The 24,540-nt window shown below is 37.5% G+C and overlaps 2 protein-coding genes across 6 annotated transcripts; both read left to right on the forward strand.

The window, feature by feature from the left end:
- The first annotated feature begins 22 nt into the window (after positions 1-22).
- fkbp4 (FKBP prolyl isomerase 4) lies at positions 23-10,304 on the forward strand. Its single transcript, XM_077568621.1, has 10 exons — positions 23-387; positions 2,497-2,641; positions 2,731-2,873; positions 4,154-4,274; positions 4,517-4,673; positions 5,516-5,690; positions 5,762-5,947; positions 6,771-6,914; positions 9,060-9,155; positions 9,258-10,304. Exons 1-10 carry the CDS (start codon positions 283-285, stop codon positions 9,354-9,356), a joined length of 1,371 nt encoding a protein of 456 aa, XP_077424747.1. The 5' UTR covers positions 23-282; the 3' UTR covers positions 9,357-10,304.
- Positions 10,305-13,118: 2,814 nt separating this feature from the next.
- LOC144053929 (beta-1,4-N-acetylgalactosaminyltransferase 3-like) lies at positions 13,119-24,332 on the forward strand. Of its 5 annotated transcripts, none has more exons than XM_077568859.1 (7): positions 13,119-13,246; positions 19,294-19,353; positions 21,297-21,450; positions 22,125-22,197; positions 22,273-22,415; positions 22,505-22,631; positions 23,221-24,332. In XM_077568859.1, the coding sequence occupies exons 3-6, from the start codon at positions 21,338-21,340 to the stop codon at positions 22,545-22,547; spliced, it is 372 nt and encodes a 123-aa protein (XP_077424985.1). In that variant the 5' UTR covers positions 13,119-13,246; positions 19,294-19,353; positions 21,297-21,337; the 3' UTR covers positions 22,548-22,631; positions 23,221-24,332. The 5 variants fall into 5 exon arrangements, with proteins under 5 accessions (XP_077424985.1, XP_077424984.1, XP_077424986.1 ...); XM_077568858.1 differs by lacking the exon at positions 13,119-13,246 and adding an exon at positions 13,313-13,944; XM_077568860.1 differs by lacking the exon at positions 13,119-13,246 and adding an exon at positions 13,313-13,869.
- The last annotated feature ends 208 nt before the right edge of the window (positions 24,333-24,540 follow it).

Below are 24,540 nucleotides of genomic sequence, written 5' to 3' on the forward strand. Positions count from 1 at the left end.
CAGTCTTTTAACACTTCCCGTCTACGTTCTTCTCCATGGTTCCTTCCACAATGTCTGGAAAGTTCTCTGCTTGAGCTGCATGACAGGGACTCTCATTAACGCGTGGACTTTGCATGCTTTGATCAGATTAACTCGTCAACTCTTTGCTCGGCGGTCGGTTAACGCTTCGTGTGCACTACCGAATTGGTAAAGCAATAGGCAGTGGATAGCTGGCGTTAATCCACGCGTTTGGGGGCTAGTTATTAAAGTCAGGCTTATATTTACTGTAGCCTCATATTTACGATGACGGCGCAAACGGCAGGACAGGAGCAAGCGGCAGAAGGACACCGCGCCATCCCTATGGAGGGAGACGACATCACGCTCAATAAAGATGGAGGTATTTTGAAGGTAAATATGCACGTCGAGTCTCATTCCCCTTTTTCTACAATAAAGCGCTTGGGTTGGTAGCGTTAGCTGTTGTCAGCTAGCTCTCCGCGGGCACGTTGCTAACCGTTTATTTGTTGTTGTAGTTAGTAACTAATCATGGGGACGTACAACAAGCTCAATAAAATGAGAGTTCTGTGGACGTTCTAGAAACGTAAATGTTTGCGACTTTCAAGATATAAAGACGTGCTAGTAAGGAATAACCTGTTGGTGCCGTGAGCACGTGCCAAGACCTCTTTCTTGCAATTTCATCAAAATAATAGTAAAAATAAAAGTCTTGAATTTCTAATGCTTCAGTGTTCCCAAATCTTTAATCAGCCAAGGCATTAATTTTAGACTAGTAATGAAATCCTTTTCGGATCAGATAAGTGAATTTGGGGTTCGAATCGTGTATCGCACGTGCCTGGATTTTCTCCAGATACTGTGGGTTACTCTTGCATTAAAAAAAAAAAAGCATGTTTGGTTCAGTGTGATGAATTGACTGCCACCAGTCCAGGTAATGCGCCACCTTTTGCTACAAACGCAGCTGGAATTGGCTCCACCTCACCTGTGACCTTAAAGACAATACATGAATGTCTTGTACCTGGATACAGAAATGTGTTTGGCGTGCCTGCCCAGCCATCGAGTGTAAAATTGAACAACCAAGTAAATCATTTAGTTATCTGCCTGTGAGCCAACAGTTCCTCACTTCTGCCCCACTGTTACCAAATAGCAGGGTTAATATAACCTCCCTCAACACTGATTTTCTCAGCCAGTTACTTAGCCAGCTAGGTTGGATGAAGTGCTTTCATATCTTTTGGTTTAGCATTCACTCAGGGTGGGCTTCTTCCTGAAAAACAGCACTGGAGATAGGAGAACTCGGTACCGGTATAGAGATGTCCAGCTGTCGTCGGATGGACGATATTTCAAAGGGAAATAACTACTTTGAAGCGGAAGCCACGGCACCTGTCGCGTTAAAGCCAAAAAGGAGCTGCAACAGATTACCATGATGTTACGGTGTCAGAAGGGTCGAATGCAAGTGAAAAAAGTAGCGGCTTGTAGTCCAGAAATGACTGTAATTAATTGTATTGAAATGCTCATACAGTAATGCAGTTGGATCTAATAACCTGTCGGTTCTGTTCGTTATTGAACATGTGCCAAGAATGCTAGGAGCTGAAACATTTGTGATGCAAATTCAACAAAATGCAAATATATTCATGCAAAAGGACTTGAACTATTTCTATTAGTTTCTATTTTTTTCCCACTTTTGTTAACAAGAGTATGAAAACCTATATATATATATATATATATATATATTTTTTTATTATTGTACAGCTATAAAATTTGTGATTAATCGTGAGTTAACTATTGAAGTCATGTGATTAATAACAATTTTAAAAAAAATGTAATCGCCTGATGCCCCTAATTAAAAAAAGAAAAGATTATTAAAAATTAGGGGCGTTAGACGATTCCAATTTTTAATTGTAATTAATCGCACGACTTCAATAGTTAACTCACGATTAACCACAAATTTTATATCTGTTCTAAATGTATCAAAAAAAATTCTAGGTTTTCATACTCTTGTTAACAAAAATGAAAGAAAAAAATGTTAATTTAATAGAAATTGTTCAAAGGAATTTTTGACGTCTGTAGCTGTCAATGGCACTGAATGAGTTAAAAATTTAACTTGTATGCTTTTAGATTCTTAACTAATACCCCAAAAAATCCAACTAAATCTTCAAACAATCAACATGTTTAAATTTAAACATCATGAAGTAATTGTATGTAGAACAACTTAAAAAATGTAATTGCCTGATGCCACTAATTAAAAAAAGAAAAGATTATTAAAAATTAGGGGCGTTAGACGATTACAATTTTTAATTGTAATTAATCGCATGACTTCAATAGTTAACTCACAATTAACCACAAATTTTAAATCTGTTGTAAATATACAATTTAAAAAAATTCTAGGTTTTCATACTCTTGTTAACAAAAGTGGGGAATTTTTTACGTCTCTAGCCGTCAATGGCAGCGAATGAGTTAACTGATTTATTGCATATCGCGACAGCCCTCCTCACAACCGTATGTTTTCAGCTGGTGAAAAGGGAAGGCACTGGCACGGAGCTGCCAATGACCGGGGACAAAGTGTTTGTACACTACGTGGGCACCCTCCTGGATGGCACGCACTTTGACTCCAGCAGAGACCGAGGAGAGAAGTTCTCCTTCAAGCTGGGCAAAGGTCGGTTTCCCGTCGTTAAGAAGACATCATCCCGTCACGCCGACGACGATGTTTCCAACCTTTTTCCCCCTTTTTTTTTGGGCGCGCAGGTCAAGTCATCAAGGCGTGGGACATCGGCGTGGGTACTATGAAAGAAGGCGAGATCTGCCAGCTCATCTGTAAACCCGAGTATGGGTACGGGAGTTCGGGCTGCCCACCGAAGATTCCCCCTGATTCCACACTTGTTTTTGAGGTAAGCCTGACCTACATACATGTTCTTGTTGTCAGTATCAGTTTTGTACTAGACAGAATAATGTTGCCTGGAGGGGGGGGGGCATAGTGGAGGTCTGTATGGATGTCGCTTCAACTTCCGTAAGATGACGTTCTGTTCCTCTTAAGGCAGTTCACTAGCTGAGGGTAAATAACAGCGACAAATTGCGTCATCTTTTTTTACCTCACCTTAAGCGGGTTGTACATGCATTGATTTTTAACGTCTTAGCCTCAAAAATTGCCATTTAAAAAGTTCAACATTGACAATTGTCGGTCTGGACCATTTTGAGAGTAGATTGGGAGGGTGGGGGGTCAAATGTCTCAGTATAATCTTTCACTGCCATAAATTCATAAAAAACAAAAAAAGATTATTAAAAATTAGGGGCGGCAGGCGATTACAATTTTTAATTGTAATTAATCGCATGATTTCAATAGTTAACTCGAGATTAATCACAAATTGTATATCCGTTCTAAATGTACAATAAAAAAAATCTAGGTTTTCATACTCTTGTTAACAAAAGTGGGGAAAAAAATGATTAAACTAATAGAAATCGTTTAAATGAATTTTTGACGTTTATAGCCGTCAATGGCAGTGAATGAATTTAAAAAAAGAAAGAAAACATTATTAAAAATTTGGGGCATAATTAATTGCATGACTATGAGTTAACTCACGATAAATCACAACTTTTATATATGTTGTTAATGTACAATAAAAAAAATCTAGGTTTTCATACTCTTGTTAACAAAAGTGGAAAAAAAATGTTAATTTAATAGAAATTGTTCAAAGGAATTTTTGACGTTTATAGCCGTCAATGGCAGTGAATGAATTTAAAAAAAGAAAGAAAACATTATTAAAAATTTTGGGCGTCAGGCGATTAAAATTTGTAATCATAATTAATCGCATGACTTCACTAATTAACTCACAATCACACATTTTATATCTGTTCTAAATGTACAATAAAGAAATTATAACTTTTCTTACTCTTGTTAACAAAAGTGGGAAAAAAATGTTAAACTAATAGAAATAGTTCAAATGAATTTTTGACGTCTATAGCCGTCAATGGCAGTGAATGAGTTAAAGATATATGACCTTGATTGAAAGGCAGGTTCAAATTAGACTGCCGTTTTAATTAATGAGCAATAGTAATTGCGCAGGAAAATCTTCCGGGGGCCGCGCGCGACTGAACTGAACAATTTTGAACCCGAACCACGAAATGCTTACCAATCTGTTGCTCTGCGCAACCCTACTGTCTTCACCTGTAGGTGGAACTTTTTGAATTCCAAGGGGATGATTTAACCGAAGATGAGGATGGAGGTCTTATCCGTCGCATTATCACTAAAGGGCAACCCTATTGCAGGCCCAACGAAGGATCCTCTGTTGAAGGTAAGACATTTCTCACAATGACGTCACACAAGAAAAGCCGTTTTACGGATTTCACTTTTGATACGATATCGATATTGCAGCCTTGAGTATTGGCCAATAGTAGTCCGATTTGATGTCAGCACGAGTCTAGTTTTCGATGTAGTATTCATTGGGTACATTTACACAGTCTGAGATCACAAAGCTTGTATGAAATTATACATGACACCGTTGTAACATGGCATTATGGACTGTCTCCTCTTCAGTGACTGTGGAGGGCAGCTACGAGGGGCGCGTGTTTGACAAGAGGGACATCAAGTTCGAGATTGGAGACGCAGACAGTCTGGACTTGCCGGCGGGAGCGGAAAAAGCCATCATGGCCATGGAGGAGGGAGAGGAAGCTCTGTTCCATATCAAATCCAAGTACGAGCACATGTTTAGTGAGCAGCTACAATTGTAGATTTATAAGCGACATAATGCGCTAAAGGAAAGAAAAAAAAAGTGGACGTCTGGATATGGAGGACCCAAAATGTCAAAATAAATAAAAAGTGAAAATAAAAACACAAATAATATTAGGGGTGTAAATTGCCTAGTACCTGGCGATTCGATTCGTATCACGGTTCATAGGTCACAATTCGATACCGATTAATCCTGATCTGAATTTATAAATTGATTATTGCGATTTTTTTTTTTTTTTTTTTTTTTACACTCAAATTTAGAAAATACAAATCAGTAAACTTGTACATGTACACTGTAAGATTTGTATGAAAATGTATTTATTTATCTGAAAATTCAGGCTTATAACGGAGCCACTGCATTTAACAAACAGGTTGCAGTCTGTTTCATGTTTAATGTTCCATTAATATAATTTTTTTCCATTCTTAATGTGTGAATCCAAACCCTAAGTAAGACGTTTTGTTTAATATTCCCATAAAAAATTGTTTAAAAATCGCTTCGGATTCGCATATTGAATCGATTCGAGAATTGCGTGCTGTAATATCGCGATATATTGCCGAATTGTTTTTTTCTAACACCCCTATAAAATATAATTGAAAAAGTAAATACAAAAAAAGGAATATAAATGGAATATTTTTTTTATTATTATTTTTTTTAATCATAAAGTAAATACAAAAAAAGGAATATAAATGGAAATAAAAACAAAAAATATGTGTGTATACACACACAAATAAATAAATAAATGAGATTAAAAAAAACAAAATAAATCTAAAAACAATGAGTTAAGCTAAATTTAGTTTTTCTTGCAGGTATGGTTTTGGGCACGCTGGAAACGCCAAATACAACATCCCCGGCGGGGCGCTCTTGCAATACAAGATCAAGCTGACTGCCTTTGAAAAGGCCAAAGACACGTGGAAGATGAATTCGTCGGAGAAGTTGGAACAGAGCGCCGTCGTGAAAGAGAAGGGGACGCAATATTTTAAGGTGCGTACAGGTGAGCTGCACTTTTGACCGAGGGTGTTGCCTAACTGGCCGCCGTTTGCGTCCGCTTTCAGAAAGGTTTGTACAAGCGGGCGTCCACGCAGTACAAGAGGATCATATCGTGGCTTGACAATGAGTCGGCGTTGACCGAGGAGGAGGAGGAGAAGGCCAAAGCGCTGCGGCTGGCTGCGCATCTCAACTTGGCCATGTGCTACCTGAAGCTCAAAGAGCCCAACCAAGCTCTGGAAAACTGTAACAAGGCAAGAACGATGTCAACACGCACAACAAAAAAAGAGAAAAGATTATTAAAAATTAGGGGTGGCAGGCGATTAAAACTTTTAATTGTAATTAATCGCATGATTTCAATAGTTGACTCGCGATTAATCACAAATTTTATATCTGTTCTAAATGTACAATTAAAAAAATCTAGGTTTTCATACTCTTGTTAACAAAAGTGGGAAAAAATGTTAAACTAATAGAAATAGTTTAAATGAATTTTTGACGTTTATAGCCGTCAATGGCAGTGAATGAATTTAAAAAAAGAAAGAAAACATTATTAAAAATTTGGGGCGTCAGGCAATTAAAATTTTGTAATCATGATTAATCGCATGACTTCACTAGTTAACTCACAATTCAACAATCACACATTTTATATCTGTTCTAAATGTACAATAAAAAAAAATATAACTTTTTATACTCTTGTTAACAAAAGTGGAAAAAACTGTGAAACTAATAGAAATAGTTCAAATGAAAATAAATTAAAAAATATTATAATGCTTTTTTTTTTTTATTACCCCCAGACTCGATACCAGTACGAGTATTCGCCCTTTCGTATTTTACCATAAATAATGTATCTTATGATAGTGACAGCCAGTGCACTTACATGCTCTTCCACTAGGTGGCAGAAGGTACCTAATTAACCTGTTAGCCTTTCATACAACAGAATGTTGTGTACATTTTCATCATTTCACTTCATATACGTTTGTGAGATTTTACAGTCAAATGGAGAATATGTTCCTCGGCTCACTGAAGGATCCCATTGTTGAACAAAATCCAAAATAAAATCGGTGTGTGTGATGGCAGGCCCTAGAGTTGGACGAGTCCAACGAGAAGGCGCTATTCCGAAGGGGAGAGGCACTATTCAGCATGAAGGAGTTCGACAAAGCCAGGGATGACTTTCAGCGCGTCGTTCAACTTTATCCCGCTAACAAAGCTGCCAAGAGTCAGGTATGATGTCACTCCAGGAAGAAGTTACACATTTGTGTGACTTTTGCTTTTACTTGGCTGAATAAGCGAAGCGCGCATCTCGGCAGCGCGGTGCATTATGGGTAGGCCGGCTGGTAGCCTGCTACTAACTTAACAATTTTTTTTTCCCGTTACACGTACGTACGTCCGCTAGCAAGCGTCGTGACGCCTCCGTCTCTTCCCTCGGTTTCAGGATATTGGCAAAATAAATGTGTTAAAGACATTTTCAATTTTAGCCTCTTTTACATTTGTTTGGATTTTTCTTTTTTTGTCTGGAAATTGCTACAAGTGAAACGGAGATTTTCAAGCGTACACTTCTTCTCGAGTTTTGCAATGGTGGTGAAAACTTTTTATGCTTATGTGGGGCGCGCACTGATTCTTTTTAAATAATATTGGACATGACAAATATTATCTTCAAATTAAAAAAAAAAAATCACTGGGACAGAAAGAAGTAAAAACTTGTTATATCTGCCCCCGATCAACACACACACAAATAATAATCAACACAAAATGAATGACAGCGAGCGGTCAAGACTCTTTCAATGTAACAATTCTATAAAATAATTCAACAGCATGTCCTTGTGCTGTACATATTTTTCCAGTAATTGTGCTTTAATACATTTAAAAAAGATACAGATCTTGTCCAAATGGAGAGCTTTTCAAACACAAAATCTAAAGGCAGAAAACAGCGTTAAGGTAAACAGTGAGTGTCAGAAAAGTCAAATGAAAATGTAAAAAATGTGTGTGGGGAAAAAATACAAAAGGTGCACTGCTACCACCTGGTGGCCATTTGCATCAATACAACCCTCCAAAAGCGTGATTTTCACAGTGTAAGCATCAGGACCTTTGCAGTCCCTCCAATTAGGTAAAAAACAACAACTTAATGACATACCAATTGGGTTACATCACCTGTGTTGAAACGAAAACCAATTGTAAACAGAGACACCACAATATTAATACAAATATGAACTAGGGCCCGGCCGATATGCATTTTTTAGGCCGATACCGTTTTTTGCTAGGAAAAAAAACAGATTACTGATTCATCGGCTGATTATTTAGAAATATACATATATAATGCATAAAATTATCTCCCTCATTCTTTTTCAATGGCTGTCACTTACACACTTAACTTTCCCTATTAAGATTTACTCTGCATTAAATGACAAGTCCATAGTGTGACATTATCAACAAATTTCATGAAGTATACAAGATTATTGTATCGATTTATGTATCAATAATAGAACCATTCTTACTTGTTTACAACTGCTGTACTGCATACGCTTACGAGTACGTAATTGGGCTGGAAAAATGGCAATCACGATTATTTGATTGAGATTGAAATCATGATTAAAAGAATTGGTGATTTCAAAACTTTATTCAACTACGAAAGCTGCTCAACTATTTAAATGTGTCATCATAGCATCATGTCCATTCATCCCTGCACTTTGTTTTTCAAGTACAAATTATGTTGTAAATATGTGAAATTCAAGCTCCCGAAGTCGATGCTAACGTCCGGTTAGCATTAGAATGGGATCCTCTCTTCGCTTTTAGCATTAGTGCTAGGCTAGCGATGTTTTAAAAACGAAGCATGTTTTGTATTTAAATGTACATTGGATGTAATCCTTAACGTCGTGTGTTTAATTTTACAATTAACTCCAACTTGGATGTCATAAAACATCTAAAGGGACGCTTGGGGGGAGGAACAGAATAACCAGAATAACATACACTTGCTAGTTGCTAATGCTACGCGAGCAAAATGGTGCATTCAGGGTACTTAAACAGCGTTTGGAACTTTGGTTTTCTTCGATAACGTTTTAAGGGGAAAATAATCGGCCATCTGACCCAATTGGCCAATATTTGAAGGGCAATAATCGGTCGGGCCCTAATATGAACACACATCTCGTTAATATCAAAATACAAAAAGGTCAAACATTGCCTCAGACAATCAAAAACAAAACTTTTTTTGCAATTAAAGCAGACAACGTAAGCCAGTTTCACACCCTTTGCACTATTTCTGACGATTGTACTTTACCTGTCTGGGGGATGCTGTGTAAAAGCCAGCCAGGTGAGGCGAGGCAACATCCTGCCTTATTTTCTTGCCCTGACGTCTCCTTTGTCGTCACCCAGATGGTTCTGTGTCAGAAGCACATGAAGGAGCAGCACGAGAAGGAAAAGCGCACGTACGCCAAAATGTTCCAGAAGTTTGCAGAGAAGGATTCCAAGGTAATCGATATTCCCACCGCAAAAGCGGCACAACGCTGCTAAATAGTGTACATGATTTCTAACGGCTCAACCGACCTGACAGCGTTTGGTTCCTTTGTGCAGAAAGCACCCGAGCAAGCGAAGAGCAAGGAGAACGGCAACGGCGAAGATATGGAGATCGAGAGTGCTAAAAAGGAAGCGGAAGGCGACGTGAAAGTCTAAAACGCCATCAATTCTGACGGTTCATGTGTTTTTCCTGATTTTTGTTACTTCAGCCATTTGTGTTTGTGCGTAACTGTAGGTGTGTGCGTGAGCGTGTCAACAAGAGCACTGACTTTGCTGGCTTTCTTCATCCGGGCCTTTTATCATTGTCGTTACTGTGATGGCGAACTGAGCAGGTGTGATGTGGTTTTAATATTTGTGTGCCCGCGTCCACTTAAAACCTTCAACCTGCAGCTTTACAGGCGTGTTTCACAGCTGTTTTGCGTTAAGGTGTGTGTGTGTGTGTCTATAGAGAGAATTGAAAAGCCTTCACTGTAAAGGGCTATTCACCTTGCACTATATTTGTTCTCTATCCTTCATCCATTCATCCAAGCCTCCACTTTATGGGCCTGCTGATCAATTCCGGGGACTGGTGGTGGCTGAACACTCGGATACAATGTGCTGGAATGTTTCAAAAGTTTATATGTATGTAGCAGGAGGTGATGCCATTTGCGGGGGAGAAACTTAAGTTCTCTGGTTGAATTCTCCAGCGAAGCCGTTTTAGGTTTGGGTCAACCTACTGGTGCTTTTGAGACTTAATAACATTGCACTTCTAATTTCTTTTTTCTCTCCAAAGTGTCGTGCTCGTGATTTCTGAATTGTTGTCAATGCAACAAAATATTCAACTGGAATATCAGTGCTTGTGATTTCAGAATTGTTGTCAATTCGACCAAAAATAATCAACTGGAATATTCGGACTCGAGCGTCAAAGCAGCTATACAGGATCCATGGGCTCGTTCGACCGTCTTAATTTTCTGCTTTGCGTATGAAGTTTTGCCGTTTCAGCCTGTCAAAAAGAAGCTGCAGTGGAAAAAGCCACTTGGTGGTCTACTTAATCTGTCGGAAGGGTGCGGTTTGTTGTGGTGTGGCCTGGCGGAAGGATACAATAAACAATAGTTACAACTTGCATTGCATGTCTGTGTGTGATTGTCATTTTTAGCACATTTTCAACTACTGATTCACAATACAGTACATATTAGGATAGATGGACAAAAAGAAAACATAATTCTAAAACATTGTGAGCGGGGGGAAAACAAATCGTTATGACGTGAAAAAACATTTGTACTTTATGAGAAAATAATTTCACAGGAATAAAGTTCAAATTTACAAGCAAAAACGATATTTTTGGAGGGAAAAATGCCTGAGTAATGATTCAATTGAAATGTCTTGCACATAAAGGCTAAATAAAAATGGCACCTAAATATGTTTTTAAACCTTAAACTTGAGTTAAATACAACTGAAAGTATTTGGGCAGTGATTCATTTGCGTTCCACATTTTGAGAATTACCAGAATAAAACATTTAACAGTTTGTGCATTATGATTTTGTGTTTCAATTTCAGAAAAGTGTGGAATCGATGATGAAACACCAAAAACTGTTGTAAAGCTACAATACATTAACTCATTCACTGCTATTAATGCCTATATACGTCAAAAATTCATTACTACTACAACTACTTTTTATTCATTTAACATTTTTTCCACTTTTGTTAAGAGTATGAAAACCTAGAATTGTTTTTATTGTATATTTAGAACATATAAAATGTGAGTTAACTATTGAAGTCATGCGATTAATTACGATGACAAATTTAAATTGCCTGACACCTCAAATTTTTTATTTTTTAAATCTTATTTTTTCAAAATAAAGAAAAAGAGTATCTTAAAAGATCTTATTTTAACGAAAAGATTATTAAAAATTAGATGTGTCAGGTGATTTTTTTTTTTTATTGTAATTGATCGCACGACTTCACTAGTTAACTCACAATTAATCACAAATTTTATATCTGTTCTAAATGTGCAATAATGTGCATGACTTCACTAGTTAACTCACACATTTTCTAATTGTACAATAAAAAAACTAGGTTTTCATACTCTTGTTAACAAAAGTGGGAAAAAATGTTAAACTAATAGAAATAGTTCAAATGAATTTTTGACGTTTATAGCCGTCAATGGCAGTACATGAGTTAATGCAGAGGAATGCCTGAGTATTTTTGCAACCACTTACGCTGAAATAAAAGTTGTGTAAAGGTTTAGAATTACAGCGACATTTATGCTAGTTTATAAGCCCGTCTACGGCGTTTTACATTGGGAGTTAGTATCAAGCCAGTAAGCATTCATAAAACAGTTAAGGTTTGTGTAAATACATTATGTAATTCTTTTATGAGTTTTCCAGCAGACTTCAACTGGGAGTGATAGTAAACGGATTGAAGCAAGTACTTAGCGTCTCTCTTGAACAATTGTTCACTATTTGCCATTGTATTATAATTGTTTAATGCAGTGTTTCTCAACCCTGGTCCTCGGGGCACATTATCCAGCCTGTATTCCTCAAAATAGGAAACATGAAGTCATTTTATAAAAATAAATAAAAAAAGATTGTGTGGAACAATTAACTCATTCACTGCCATTGGCGGCTATAGACGTCAAAAATTCCTTTTAACTATTTATATTAGTTTAACTTTTTTTTCACTTTTGTTAACAAGAGTATGAAAACCTAGGAGAAAAAATATTGTACATTTAGAACAGATATAAAATGTGGGGTTATTCGTGAGTTAACTAGTGAAGTCATGCAATTAATTACAAATAAAAAATGTAATCGCCTGATGCCCCTAATTTTTTATATTTTCTTTTTTATCGCATCAGGTGATTAAAATTTTAATTGTAATTAATCGCATGACTTCAATAGTTAAGTCATGATTAATTACATTTTATATCTGTTCAAAATGTAAAATATATTTTTTTCTAGTTTTTTATATTAACAAAAGTGGGAAAAATGTTAGACTAATAGAAATAGTTCAAATGAATTTTTGACGTCTATAGCCGTCAATGGCAGTGAATGAGTTAATAATACAGACCTTTGGCTGTGTGCTAAGAATTTTTTGGTCACACACAAAAAATGATGTACTGTAATAAAGCTACGTGTTGCTGCTTTGTTTTGCCTTTTCCTCAGAGGAAACACTTAACAGAAAATTGGCTTTAAGAGTTCAATACAACTTCCTTATTTTTATACCATGAGCATTATCTGAGCATACCAGCCGTGGGAGATCTTATCGGCAGCTGCCTTGGATACATGGAGTCAGTTTACAGGTGGGATTAGCACACTGTTGTGCCCCACAGGTAAACGCTAAGACACTCAGGAGGGCAGCAAGACTGGGAAAACACAACTATAATACACAACCAGTAGAGCTGTACTGTAGAGCCACCAACATCACGGGTGCAGGCCAAAGAGATAAACACTATTGAAGCATTAGAGGGTTGATTGTAATAGATTGTCCTCAAAATCAAAGGCCTCAAAGTATTTTATTTATTTATTCATGCATGTTACTTTTCGGTCAAGTTGTGACTCTCCCAAAAAGGCCCTTCATTTGTGCCCCAAACAGTTCAATAAACCTTAGCGGAATGTGCCAATGAAAAACATAGCATTATTATCGTTCTCTGTGTCCTTACCTCTTACAATGTATACATTTGGGTCAAACTGTAAAATCTGTGCTCTTAAAAGGAGACACCGTTTGCCAAGGCCTCACTTTAACCTGCAACAGATATCTTAAAAAGCCAAGGCAAAGAAACGTAGGAAAAGGATCCGGATATTGAAATGGCCAGCCTGCAGTCCACTTCTTTCACTTATAAAGCACATTTGACACATCATAAAGGGGAAGGTGCATCAAAGAAAGCCCAAGACAGTTGAACAGTTAGAGAGACGCGTGTTAAAGGCGTTTCTTACTCTGGAAGGTAGAGTGCCAAGCTAAATCACTGTATCCTAAAAACAGCGTTTTCAGAGGACGCTCTTTCAAAACAAAATTTATTTTATATTACAATACCACTAAAATGAAAGGTTTTAGCGATTGTTTCAGCAACGGTATGTAACACAAGCGATATTCCGCGGTTATATTAACAATTTTGTGTGATTGTGCTTTGCTTTGAGAATTTCCCCTCCATTAATATTGCTTTGTATTTTACAACGATTAAGTCAATTTCCGTTTTCTTCTTCCCGCTGACGTGCAAACGTAGTGTGAACGTAGTGCTGCTTTGAAGTCGTACGTGTTTGGAGGACGGCGGTGTCGCGAAAGGTGTTGTTCAGCATCAAACGAGTTATAGCGACTTGTAACAAAAAGTCTCTTTAAAACAATTTCCCTTAGGTTAATTACTTATTGTTATAACTTGTTTGTCGCCGGAATCGAAGCGACCGAGGCACGAGCGCACCGGGAACAACCGGGTGGCCGGTAGTAGAGCGCGCATTCGCCGGGAAAGAAGCACCGGCGACGGACCGGGACACGGAGACGGCAGTATCCTTTCCACCAGGAGGACTACCAGCATCAAAGCCGATGGGGGGGGGGAGTGCCACGATGATAACCATGTTTTTCCCGGTGAATAAACTGCGGAGGAACAGCATTTGTGTTCTGTTCGGGGCCATTCTGCTGGTTGCGGCGGTGGCTGTCTACCACGAGATGGTCGTGGTCACAGCGTGGAGAGAAGGCTTGGGTAAATTTGAAGAAGAAAAAAAACATGCACCATCCAGAAAGGTTGACATCCAATTTTACTTTTGAAGTTTTTAAGGTAGGAAAATAATTAGATTAAAAAAAAAACACACATAACTCCGCATTAAACTAATGTCTTGGGGGTCAAAAGTGACCCACTACATTAGCATCTTTAGCTGTAGAAAAATACCTTAAACGATCTTTTCCCAACTTTAAAATTGTATGACTTTTCCTAAATCGACCCCATCATTAGAAAAAGTGATAGGTCTACATCCAACCATCCAATCTTTACTTTGTAAAAGGAAAGTGTTAAGACAGGTGATAGTCTTTTTGTATTAGGCTATATAACAAAAACTACATGATAAAAAATGAATTAAATATATAAAAATGAATTACAAACTCGATTCCCCCAAAAATTGGGACACTATACAAATTGTGAATAAAAACTGAATGCGATTATGTGGAAGTGCCAAAGTTAAATATTTTATTCAGAATAGAACAGGTCAAAAGTTTAAAGTGCGAAAATGTATCATTTTAAGGGAAAACTATGTTGATTTTAAATTCCACGGTGTCAAGAAATCTCAAAAAAGTTGGGACAAGGCCATTTTCACCACCTCTTCTTCTTATAACAGTCTGCAAACGTCTGGGGATGGAGGAGACAAGTTTCTCAAGTTTAGAAATAGGAACGCTGTCCCATTCTTGTCTCTCTAACTGTTCAACTGTCTTGGGCTTTCTTTGTTGCACCTTCCGCTTTATGATGCGCCAAATGTGCTCTAGAAGTGAAAGAAGTGGACTGCAGGCTGGACTAGTGATGGGATGATGATACCTCAAGGAGTGTATTGACACATTACACAAACTGTATTGACACTGTATTGGTCACTCAATAGTGACCTCTGCTGTAGATCTAAAATCATTGCAGATAAACAAAATGAAAATAAGATGGTAAAACGTGCATGCTGTAAACCTTAATATTAGCTTATGAATTTATATTTATAAAATAAATTTAATAAATTTTATTTATTCACTTGCTAGTCTTTTACTTAAAATATGATCTCATCTTTGTAAAATTTCAGTTGGTCCATTTGCTTGCTGCGTTAAGTTGTTTATTAGATGCTCATATGTGTTGGCTTGTAAAATACAGAAAATTTGTAGGTAATAAAATAAATAATAAAAGTTAAAATGTTTAACTTCTGTATGGGATTTTGTTAAAAGTTTTAAACCATATGTAATAACACACTAAAAACAGATTCTGTCATACATTTTTATTGAGAAACAAAAGTTTTTGAAGTGTGATTGCTCCAAGGCGATTTCTCCTCTTGGAAAAAAAATAACAGTAAACAATGCCCAAAGTAGGGAAAAATTTACCTTATGTGGCGTCAAAAGATCAAAATGATTACAGGCTTGTGAAAATTTTCTAGAACGATCCATGAGTGGAAGCAAACAAAAATCCAACAGGCACAGGTACAGGTAAATTTACAGCAACAGCAAACAGTTTAATCTCCAACAAACACGCAACATGTAGATACAGTTTGTCTACCTATAAATAAATAGTTTGGCGCGGCACATCCAAACGACCCACTTCCTGTATCGGTCACGTGATTTTTTTATTAAAGCGATACACGCGCCGATACGGGGTTTCACACTTGCGCACTCGGCACAGTGCTGGCGCACCAGTGTTGTTCGTCCCATCACTAGGCTGGACATTTCAATATCCGGATTTGTTGTAATTGGTGCTGCATGTGGTCTGGCATTATGGTGTTGAGAAATGCAAGATCTTCTCTGAAAGTGATGATGCCCGGATGGGAGCAGATGTTGTGCTCCAATCTGAATATACCTTTCTGCATTGATGATGCCTTTCCAGATGTGGAAGCTGCCCAAGCCACACCCACTCATGCAACCCTATACCATCACAGATGCAGGCTTAGAAACCGAGTGCTGATAACAACTTGGGTTGTCCTTGTCCTCTTTAGTCAGTATGATATAGCGCCCCAGTTTTCCATAAAGAACTTGGAATCGTGATTGGTCCGACAGGTTTCCACTTTGCCACCCTCCATTTCTTCTTGGTCTGCTTTAGAAATGGCTTCTTCTTTGTACTGTCGAGTTTCATCTGGCAACGGCGGCTGGCACGGTGGATTGTGTTCACCCACAATGTTTTGTGGAAGTATTGCTGAGCCCTTTCTGTGGTTTCCCTTACAGTAAGCATTCCTGTTTGCGGTGCAGTGCCATTTAAGGGCCCGAAGATCCAGTCCAGTATGACCCTTACACACAGAGATTGTTTCAGATTCTCTGAATCTTTAGATGACATTATGCACTGTAGATGATGATTACTTCAACCTTTTTGCAAATTTTCGCTGGTAAACACCTTTCTGATATTTCTCCATCTTTCTGCGCTACATTAGAGGAATTGGTGATTCTCTACCCGTCTTCGCTTCTGAGAGACACTGCCACTCCGAGAAGCTCTTTTTTATACTCCAATCAAGTTGACAATTGACCTCATGAATGTAGCTGGTTTTCAAATGCAATTGACTTTTCCAGCCTCTTATTGCTGCCTGTCCCAACTTTTTTGAGATTTGTTGGCACTATGAAATTTACAATCAACATATTTTCCCCTTAAAATGATAACATTTTCTCAGTTTAAACTTTTGACTTGTCATCTGTTTTATTCTGAACAAAATATTGAAATGTGGCACTTCCACATAATTGCATTCAGTTTTTATTCACAATTTGTATAGTGTCCCAACTTTTTTGGAATTGGGTTTGTGAATTGAGGTGAGTTGATAACCGGATGTGATGCAGACATGTTAACCACTACTTCTAGGCCTACTGCCTGAACAACAGTAGGGTAAAAATAAAGAGGGAAAAAACAATGTTAAAAAAATAAAATAAAAAATAATTTCATTGTCATTTACTTCTCATAAAAACACAAAAATAATTTGTCCAATGAAAAGTATTTTGCACGCGTGAAAAAAATCGGACGTTTTATTTTAGGGCCATTTGAGCCCTATTTGGAATAAAATGCAAAAAATAAAATAAAATGTACGTCAGTAACAGCAAAAATATTTGGCTCCGCGCTTTACCCTGGCATAAATCTGCTCACTGTTGTGCGTAATCCAATAAAATGTGTTTAAATATTAACTGATTTGTTAAGCGCCGCAGACAATCTCTTTCAGCCTTTGATTTATTTTAATTTTTTTTTACACTCAAGTTGGCTGAATGATTGCAGGTTAACGCAGGTGAAACAAGAGCACATGTTCTTTGGAAATAGACAGACCAAGCGTGAGAGAGTTGCTGTTCGGGGGTCTATTGTGGTGGTGGGGGGGCTGGGGCAGGTCAGGAGTTCATGTCACTGTTTTACTCCTCATGTCTCATGTCGGCTAACCGCACTTCCTGCCGTCTTCTTTACCTTTATTTGCACCGCGTGTGTTTTAACAGCAGGGTGCCCGGGATGCAGATGAGACCAGTTGTGGAAACGACAACACATGACTCATACACTCGACCGCTCGCTCCGTTTGAACAAAGCCTGGCATGTAAACACACGCTAAGAGCTGTAATGCGAGGCAGGGGTCGCCTCACTATTCATTCCTCACCTTTACATAGGAACGCTTGACGCTAGTCACAATGGAGAGGAAAATGCTAAAATGTCCGTGTGAAATTCATGGGACTTTAATGCTCATTTGTACACATTTTTAAAGGTTAATTCTATTGGATTGCTATTGTGACAACCACTCTCGGATGCTAAATATGTAACCAACTATAATTAAAATTTGAAAACGGGATCCAATGTATTTATTTATTTTTATTCCTAATGTTAACCGAACACCACCAACCGGTCATTTAGGAAAAACGGTGACTGATTGATTTCTTGAAGTCATTAGCAACGTTCAGTCTGTGCTGGGCGTCGTGTAGACGAAAAGAAGGAGCCAGATGGAGAAACAAATACTCTTAACCGCCACCCTAGAATTACGCGTCACCAAAGTTAGCGCTGTCTTTGGGTTAGGGTGTCTCCGCCCCTGAGATAATGACAGCCTTTATTTTATGAAGCTCTGGAAGCTCTGAACCCTTTGCTCCACGCCTCAAGTCGTCAAAAACACAAACACGGCAAAATGCTGTCATTTGAAAGATGATTTTTTTTGCCTAGTTGCTTATCATCTTAATGAAGTGAGGCATGTGCAATGAATTCACACACGAGTGTGAGGGGATCCACACATGGGCGTTATGTGACGCAAGAGCAGAAAAGCAGTGGAATCATAGTGTAGCGTTAAGAGTGTATAACTGACGTAAGATCGATTGAGGTGTGTGTGTGTGGGGGGGGGGGGGGTTGTTGGGGTGTTGGGGGGAATCCTAGAGAGGAGAAGTGAAGGAAATCATCTTGTATGAAGCAAAATCAGAATTGAAGCCCTCATCTTTTTTTTCTTTTTTTTTTGGTGTTTTGTGGCTAAACTGGGAAGTTTAGAGTGAGGTTAGTCCTAGCTACGGCAGGAACTGGCTCCATATACAATTACTTCCTCATGATGTTTAAATTTAAACATGTTGCTTGTTTAAAGAGTTGGTTTGATTTTTTGGGGTATTAGTTAAGAATCTAAAAGCATACAATTTAAATTTTTAACTCATTCCCTGCCATTGACAGCTATAGACGTCAAAAATTGCTTTGAACAATTTCTATTAGATTAACTTTTTTTTTTTTTCATTTTTGTTAACAGGAGTATGAAAACCTAGAATTTTTTGGGATACATTTAGAACAGATATAAAATTTGTGATTCATCGTGAGTTAACTAGTGAAGTCATGCGATTAATTACGATTACAAATTGTAATCGCCTGATGCCCCCAATTTTTAATAATCCTTTCTTTAAAAAAAATAATTTATATATATATAAATATATATATATATATATATATATATATATATATATATATATATATATATATATATAATATGTATTTTTTTTTTTACAGAATTTTTTTTTATTTTAAAAGATTATTAAGAATTAGGGCCGTCAGGTGATTACAGTTTTTAATCGTAATTAATCGCTTGACTTCACTAGTTAACTAACCATTAATTGTGGTTGAGAGTTGAGTCTCTTCACTTATGACAAAAACACAGACGATTTTCTGGTGCATATTTTGTTTTTGTATCGCTATTATCAATTTAGCCACATATTCCAGTCGCATGTATTGCTTATTATGTCCATTTCCTGTTCTATGGTGGCCATTACATTTTTTTTCCATTCAAAAATGTACCCCTCAATCTCAAACAAAGTGCAGTCTATTTTTAGCCATTTTTCGCAACCCTTTTGGACTTATTTTACTGCTTTCTGCAGGTTCCATTCTATATAACGGCAGTGGCTGGAGGAGCTCCATTTTTGACCAAAGGGTAAATCCAGTGTGTGCGTGTGTTGCGCAGTTCCGTTAATGATGTGTATTTTCTAGGTTGGAGCGGGCCATCCAATGGGGGTTTCCGGATTTATGCCGCAAGCCTTTAAACCAGAGGTGCGCATGTGTATGTACATGACATTATTGTGTGTGTTTGTGTGTGTCCGTGTGGATCCCACTCTAATTTTGATGACATATATTTGACTTGAGGAATTGTCTAAATGTAGTTAAATATGGTAACCATTTCTAGCTATCGTGTAGCTATATATTATCTGTCTGTCTGTATCCCGGTCTATCCATCTAATTAGCTTGTTACAGAGAATAAGGGGTACGGATAGATGGGTGGATGGATCTGTTTTTTTTGGGGTTTTTTTCAGTTTTTTTTTTACGTATATACGTATATGTCTGTCTGTCAATCTGACTAGTTAGCTTGCTAGCTATGTGTCTCTCAGCCTACTTGTCCAGTTAGCTTGTTATGTATCTGTTGAAGGCATTATTTGATTACTTTATTAAGTGTAATCTTTTGCGTGTTCAAATAAATTGCAGAATAGAGATCGTATGAAAAAGTTCCCTTAAGGAGTTTATTTTAAGCGCTCTTAAAGACACAGGAGAATGGCTTACATTCGAAGGTGATGTTTAAGCCTCAAGTGTGTGACGAATATGAAAACATACAGATGCTTTATACTTGAAAAAAGAATACTCCCGCCCTTAGGCTTGACAAAGAAGTAGTGTTCTTAATAAGCAGACATGATGATACTGATACGATTATCTCAGCTCCCCACCAGCCTCCAAGAAATTATGTAGACAGGCTTTGACCTTGGACCTTCAGTTTTTACGACCAAATGAGTAATGACATGAGAACTTAACTACCTTTAAAACATACACATTCTTATCTCAAGAGCCTGGAAGGGAGTGAAAAGTTCCAATATATTTCACAACAACATTATCACAGTGTTATTCCTTTAACTACACAGTTATATGGCATCTATATACTTATAAGTAAATTCATAAACAGTAAAAATATAAATTGAAAATGTTAAATGTCAACACTGTCTGCCTGTACGTCCGGCCTTTCCAGTGAGCTCGTTGTGTATCTGCATTTTGACCGCTAATCACATGACATAAATCACGCCGCACCATACAGGAATGATAGGAAATAGTTTTTCGATTTTGCTCCGACTACAACTTTAATACACGTTGTGTAAAGTGTCAGTAATTCCAGCCCTTTGAACATAAGCACAAATAAGGAAATTACTTTTGTTAATGGATAGCGGCAAACTATTTGAGCAGAATTGCTTCAAATGATTTTGAATTCCTTTTAAAAAATAATCTTTCCCACTTGCTGTCAACTGAAGATGACATCACAAGTGGTCACCAATCATGGCTCAGTTTGCTGACCAAACCCAGAAAACAGGTGAGCCATGATTGGTCGTTACCTACTTCCTCAGCACAGGTGATGTCATCTTCAATCGACAGCAAGTATAAACATTAGTTTTTAAATGTATTAATTTGACATTAAAAATAATGAAGTTATCAAATTAATTCTGGACAAATGATTAACTTTTACTGCTGAAAATGGCCGAATGAGTCAAGTATCCCTTTTAAGTGATATAACACGTGTTACTTTCTTTAATAAACTAAATCATTTAACCAGTTACTGCCTCCGTAAAATTAAATTTGGAATTTATTGAGTTTTTTATCATGTCCTTGTTATTTAACAAGAATTGATGTTCCATAATAAATCAATACCGGACGGAATTGACGTGAATCGAATCAGAATCGAATTGAGGAAATTGGAATCGATACCCAGCCCTAGTATTTATTTCATTAAGAATATTAGTAAGATAAGCAATTTTGCATGTACTGTACATAAAATAAGAATAAAAATACGTTATATTGTAATTTAATGAGTTAAAATATAGGTCAATAAAAGAAAAATTATTATTTCCTCTTATACAAATGACCTGGCCCATCCAGTTCCTCGAATGTTTGATTATCAAAATAAGCTTTTATACAGTGTTTGCACTAAGTGAGAAGTGATGCTCGTCTGACTTCCTCAGTGAAAAACCAGGCTCGCTGGGTGCAGCTGTTCATCGACGACATGGCTGGCTTGTTCAAGGCGACGGGCGACGCCAACTTTAACCTCATCATCACTGACTATAACAGCACTGATATGGATGTGAGGGCGGCCCTCAAGAAGTCTTCCCTCTCCAGGTAATGTGATTTCATATCAAAATTCTGTCTGACAACAGTTAACTCATTCACTCCCAGCCATTTTCACTGAAGCGACCCCCTTCGCTCCCGGCTGTTTCACTGGATTTTGAATGAATTTGCAAGGCCCACAGAATATTGTGTTCTATTGTGATTTAAAAACATGGAACCTGTCAAAAAAAAGATGAATGTCTTCTTTCATCAGGAAAATGGTGTATATCTTTTCATCATTGTTCAGAAATTTGTTTAAAACAGTGGGGGGAAAGCTTTTTTCAACATGGCCCTGGTTGATCTCTATACCATGCTGCCACCTGCTGGCCGTTTTCGTAATAACTACCATTGCTTCAAACATTCTCTTCAGTTCTGAGGCTGCATCTTCTGTATGCTCTAGCATAAAAACAACGTTAAAAAAAAAGTATAAATACATCTATGAGAGCATGGTAATATTTAAAATAGAACATATTTATACGTTTTTGGGAGCAAATGAGTTAATTGTGGCGCTTATAATGTAAATGTCATCCTGACAATGTTAATCAAACTGCATTTTAGTGGTGGTTATTATGGCTTTATACTTGGAGTGGCAAGTATTTTTAGTGGTGCTACTTGATGTGAAAACTACCTAATATTGTGTCCGGTGAGTGTATCCTCACACTATGACTGTCTGTGGGGTTATTCAGGTACCAGTACGTGAAGCTGAGTGGTAACTTTGAGCGCTCTGCCGGTCTCCAAGCAGGCATCGATCTGATAGACGTGAGCGGCCGTACCCGAGCTTTTTCACCAATGAGTCATCTCTGTTTGAATGTTGTTCCTTTTCCCTGCCTCCAGGATGACCACAGCATTGTTTTTCTTTGCGACCTCCACATCTTTTTCCCTCCCTCCATCTTGGATAGCATTCGCAAACACTGCATAGAGGGATGCGCCCATTCTTATGAGGCTGGACTGCGGGGCAACACCCTTGGAAGGCAGAGGTATTAGAGGAAGCATCTGGGGAGAACGCCAGAGAGGTATTGTGAGTGCGGTGTGGCATCGTACCCTAACAACCATGTTTGTGTTAAAGGTTACTGGGAGATGAACGGCTTTGGCTTACTGGGCATCTATAAGTCTGATCTGGATGCAGTGGGAGGAATGAACACCAAGGAGTTCACCAACAAGTGGGGAGGGGAAGACTGGGAGCTCCTTGACCGGTTTGTTCAAGTTTACTATGAACGAAGCACAACTAAAACGCCATCATAAATAACTCATTCACTGCCATTGACGGCTATAGACGGCAAAAATTCATTTTAATTATTTCTATTAGTTCAACTTTTTTTTCCACTTTTGCTAACAAGAGTATGAAAACCTAGGAAAAAAATTATTGTAAATTTAGAACGGATATAAAATGTGTGATTAATCGTTAGTTAACTAGTGAAGCCATGTGATTCAATAAAAAATTGTAATCACCTAACGGACCTAATTAAAAAAATATATATTAAAAATAAGGGGCGTTTAATCGTAATTAATCACTTGATAATTTTAGATCTCTTATAAATGTACAATAAAACATAAGTTTTTAATAAAAATTTAAATTAAATGTAAAAAATGTTAAACTAATAGTAATAGTTCACATGAATTTATGACGTTTATAGTCGTCAATGGCACTGAATGAGTTCAAGCTACTTAAAGGTCATACTAAAGTCAAGGTCATAGTGCATTTGAGTTCAGTCTCCGAGTAATGTATGAAAAAAATGGAAAACACTTTTGACTGTTTCTCCCCTTGTTCTCTTATTGCTGCAGGATCCTCCAGGCCGGATTAGAGGTGGAGCGGATCCACCTGCGCAACTTTTTCCACCACTACCACTCCAAACGCGGCATGTGGAACCATCGCACGAGGACCAAGGTGACCCAGTCAAAACCCACGTGGGGACTGCACAGATCACTTTAACAGCCGGAGCCTGCTGCGTTCCCAATTGTCGTGACTACTGATCAGCATAACAGGGTGTCACGGCGTGAACGGTCAAGGTTGTCGCCATGGCGATGGTGCTGATAACATCAGAGTTGTTTCCACTGGATGTACTGCTGACTGCAGAACAGGGTACTAGCCAACCAGCTTCCACTCTCTATGCAAGCATGTAAATGATGATAGTGTACGTCACCAACTGCAGAGTGATGATGCACACTACTGGATGCAACACTCCGTCGTGGATAAGTACACACAAGTGTCTTACTCTTAAGTCTTGCACATTAGTCTTAACTGGGAAAAAAAGTTGTTGTTTTTTATTTGAAATTGTCTGTTATTTGTCAGCAGATACTGGATATGATGCTATAAATTATGGAAAACTTAACTTATTGTGGCATTTTTTAAAAGTGTGCCTTATTCATAATAATAATACAGTGTCATATTTGTGATGTCATTTGCTCACCAAAGATGATCTGGATGTTAAACAGAAGCGGTTTCTATTTAAAAAAAAAAAAAAAAACGGAAAAAACTGCACACACACCAAAAAAAAAACCGAATTCGTTTTATTATGTATTGGGAAATGTAGCAAGCGGAAAAAGTCATATTTTACTGGTATGAGCTGAGCCATGTGTTTTTTTTGTTTGTTTAAAAAAAAATGTTTTTGCATTTTCTGATTGTTCAGACAAACAAAATCTTGCTTCAGGTAATGTTGAATTATTTCTGCATTCATTTTTGTAAAATCTCTTATTCAATGTTTTTACGATGCATTCAAGGATCCACGACAATATTTCCTTTTCTTTCAATGTACTTTGTTATTATCGTTATTTTCTAAAGATATACCTTATTAATCGCAATCTCGATTTTTGTACAATGTGAGAGTCTTCTCTCAGGGTCACTTTTTACCCACACTGTCTTGACACATTTTACAATTAAAATTTATCAAAAATAATGTGTTGATTGCCTTCGTTTGGTGTAATTTGTTTTACATTGAATTCACACGAAAATCTCAGTCGACATACTATCTGGTGTTAAAATCTCAGATCATATATGGAGTTTCATGGCAGAAGAGTGTGTGAGTGAATGTGTGCTCTCTGAAAAGAGATGAAGTTATAGCAGAATGAACGATAAATAAATATATCATTGACGCTTTTGATGCT

The sequence above is a fragment of the Vanacampus margaritifer genome, chromosome 6 (assembly GCF_051991255.1).
Source record: "Vanacampus margaritifer isolate UIUO_Vmar chromosome 6, RoL_Vmar_1.0, whole genome shotgun sequence".
Taxonomy (NCBI): Eukaryota; Metazoa; Chordata; class Actinopteri; order Syngnathiformes; family Syngnathidae; genus Vanacampus; species Vanacampus margaritifer.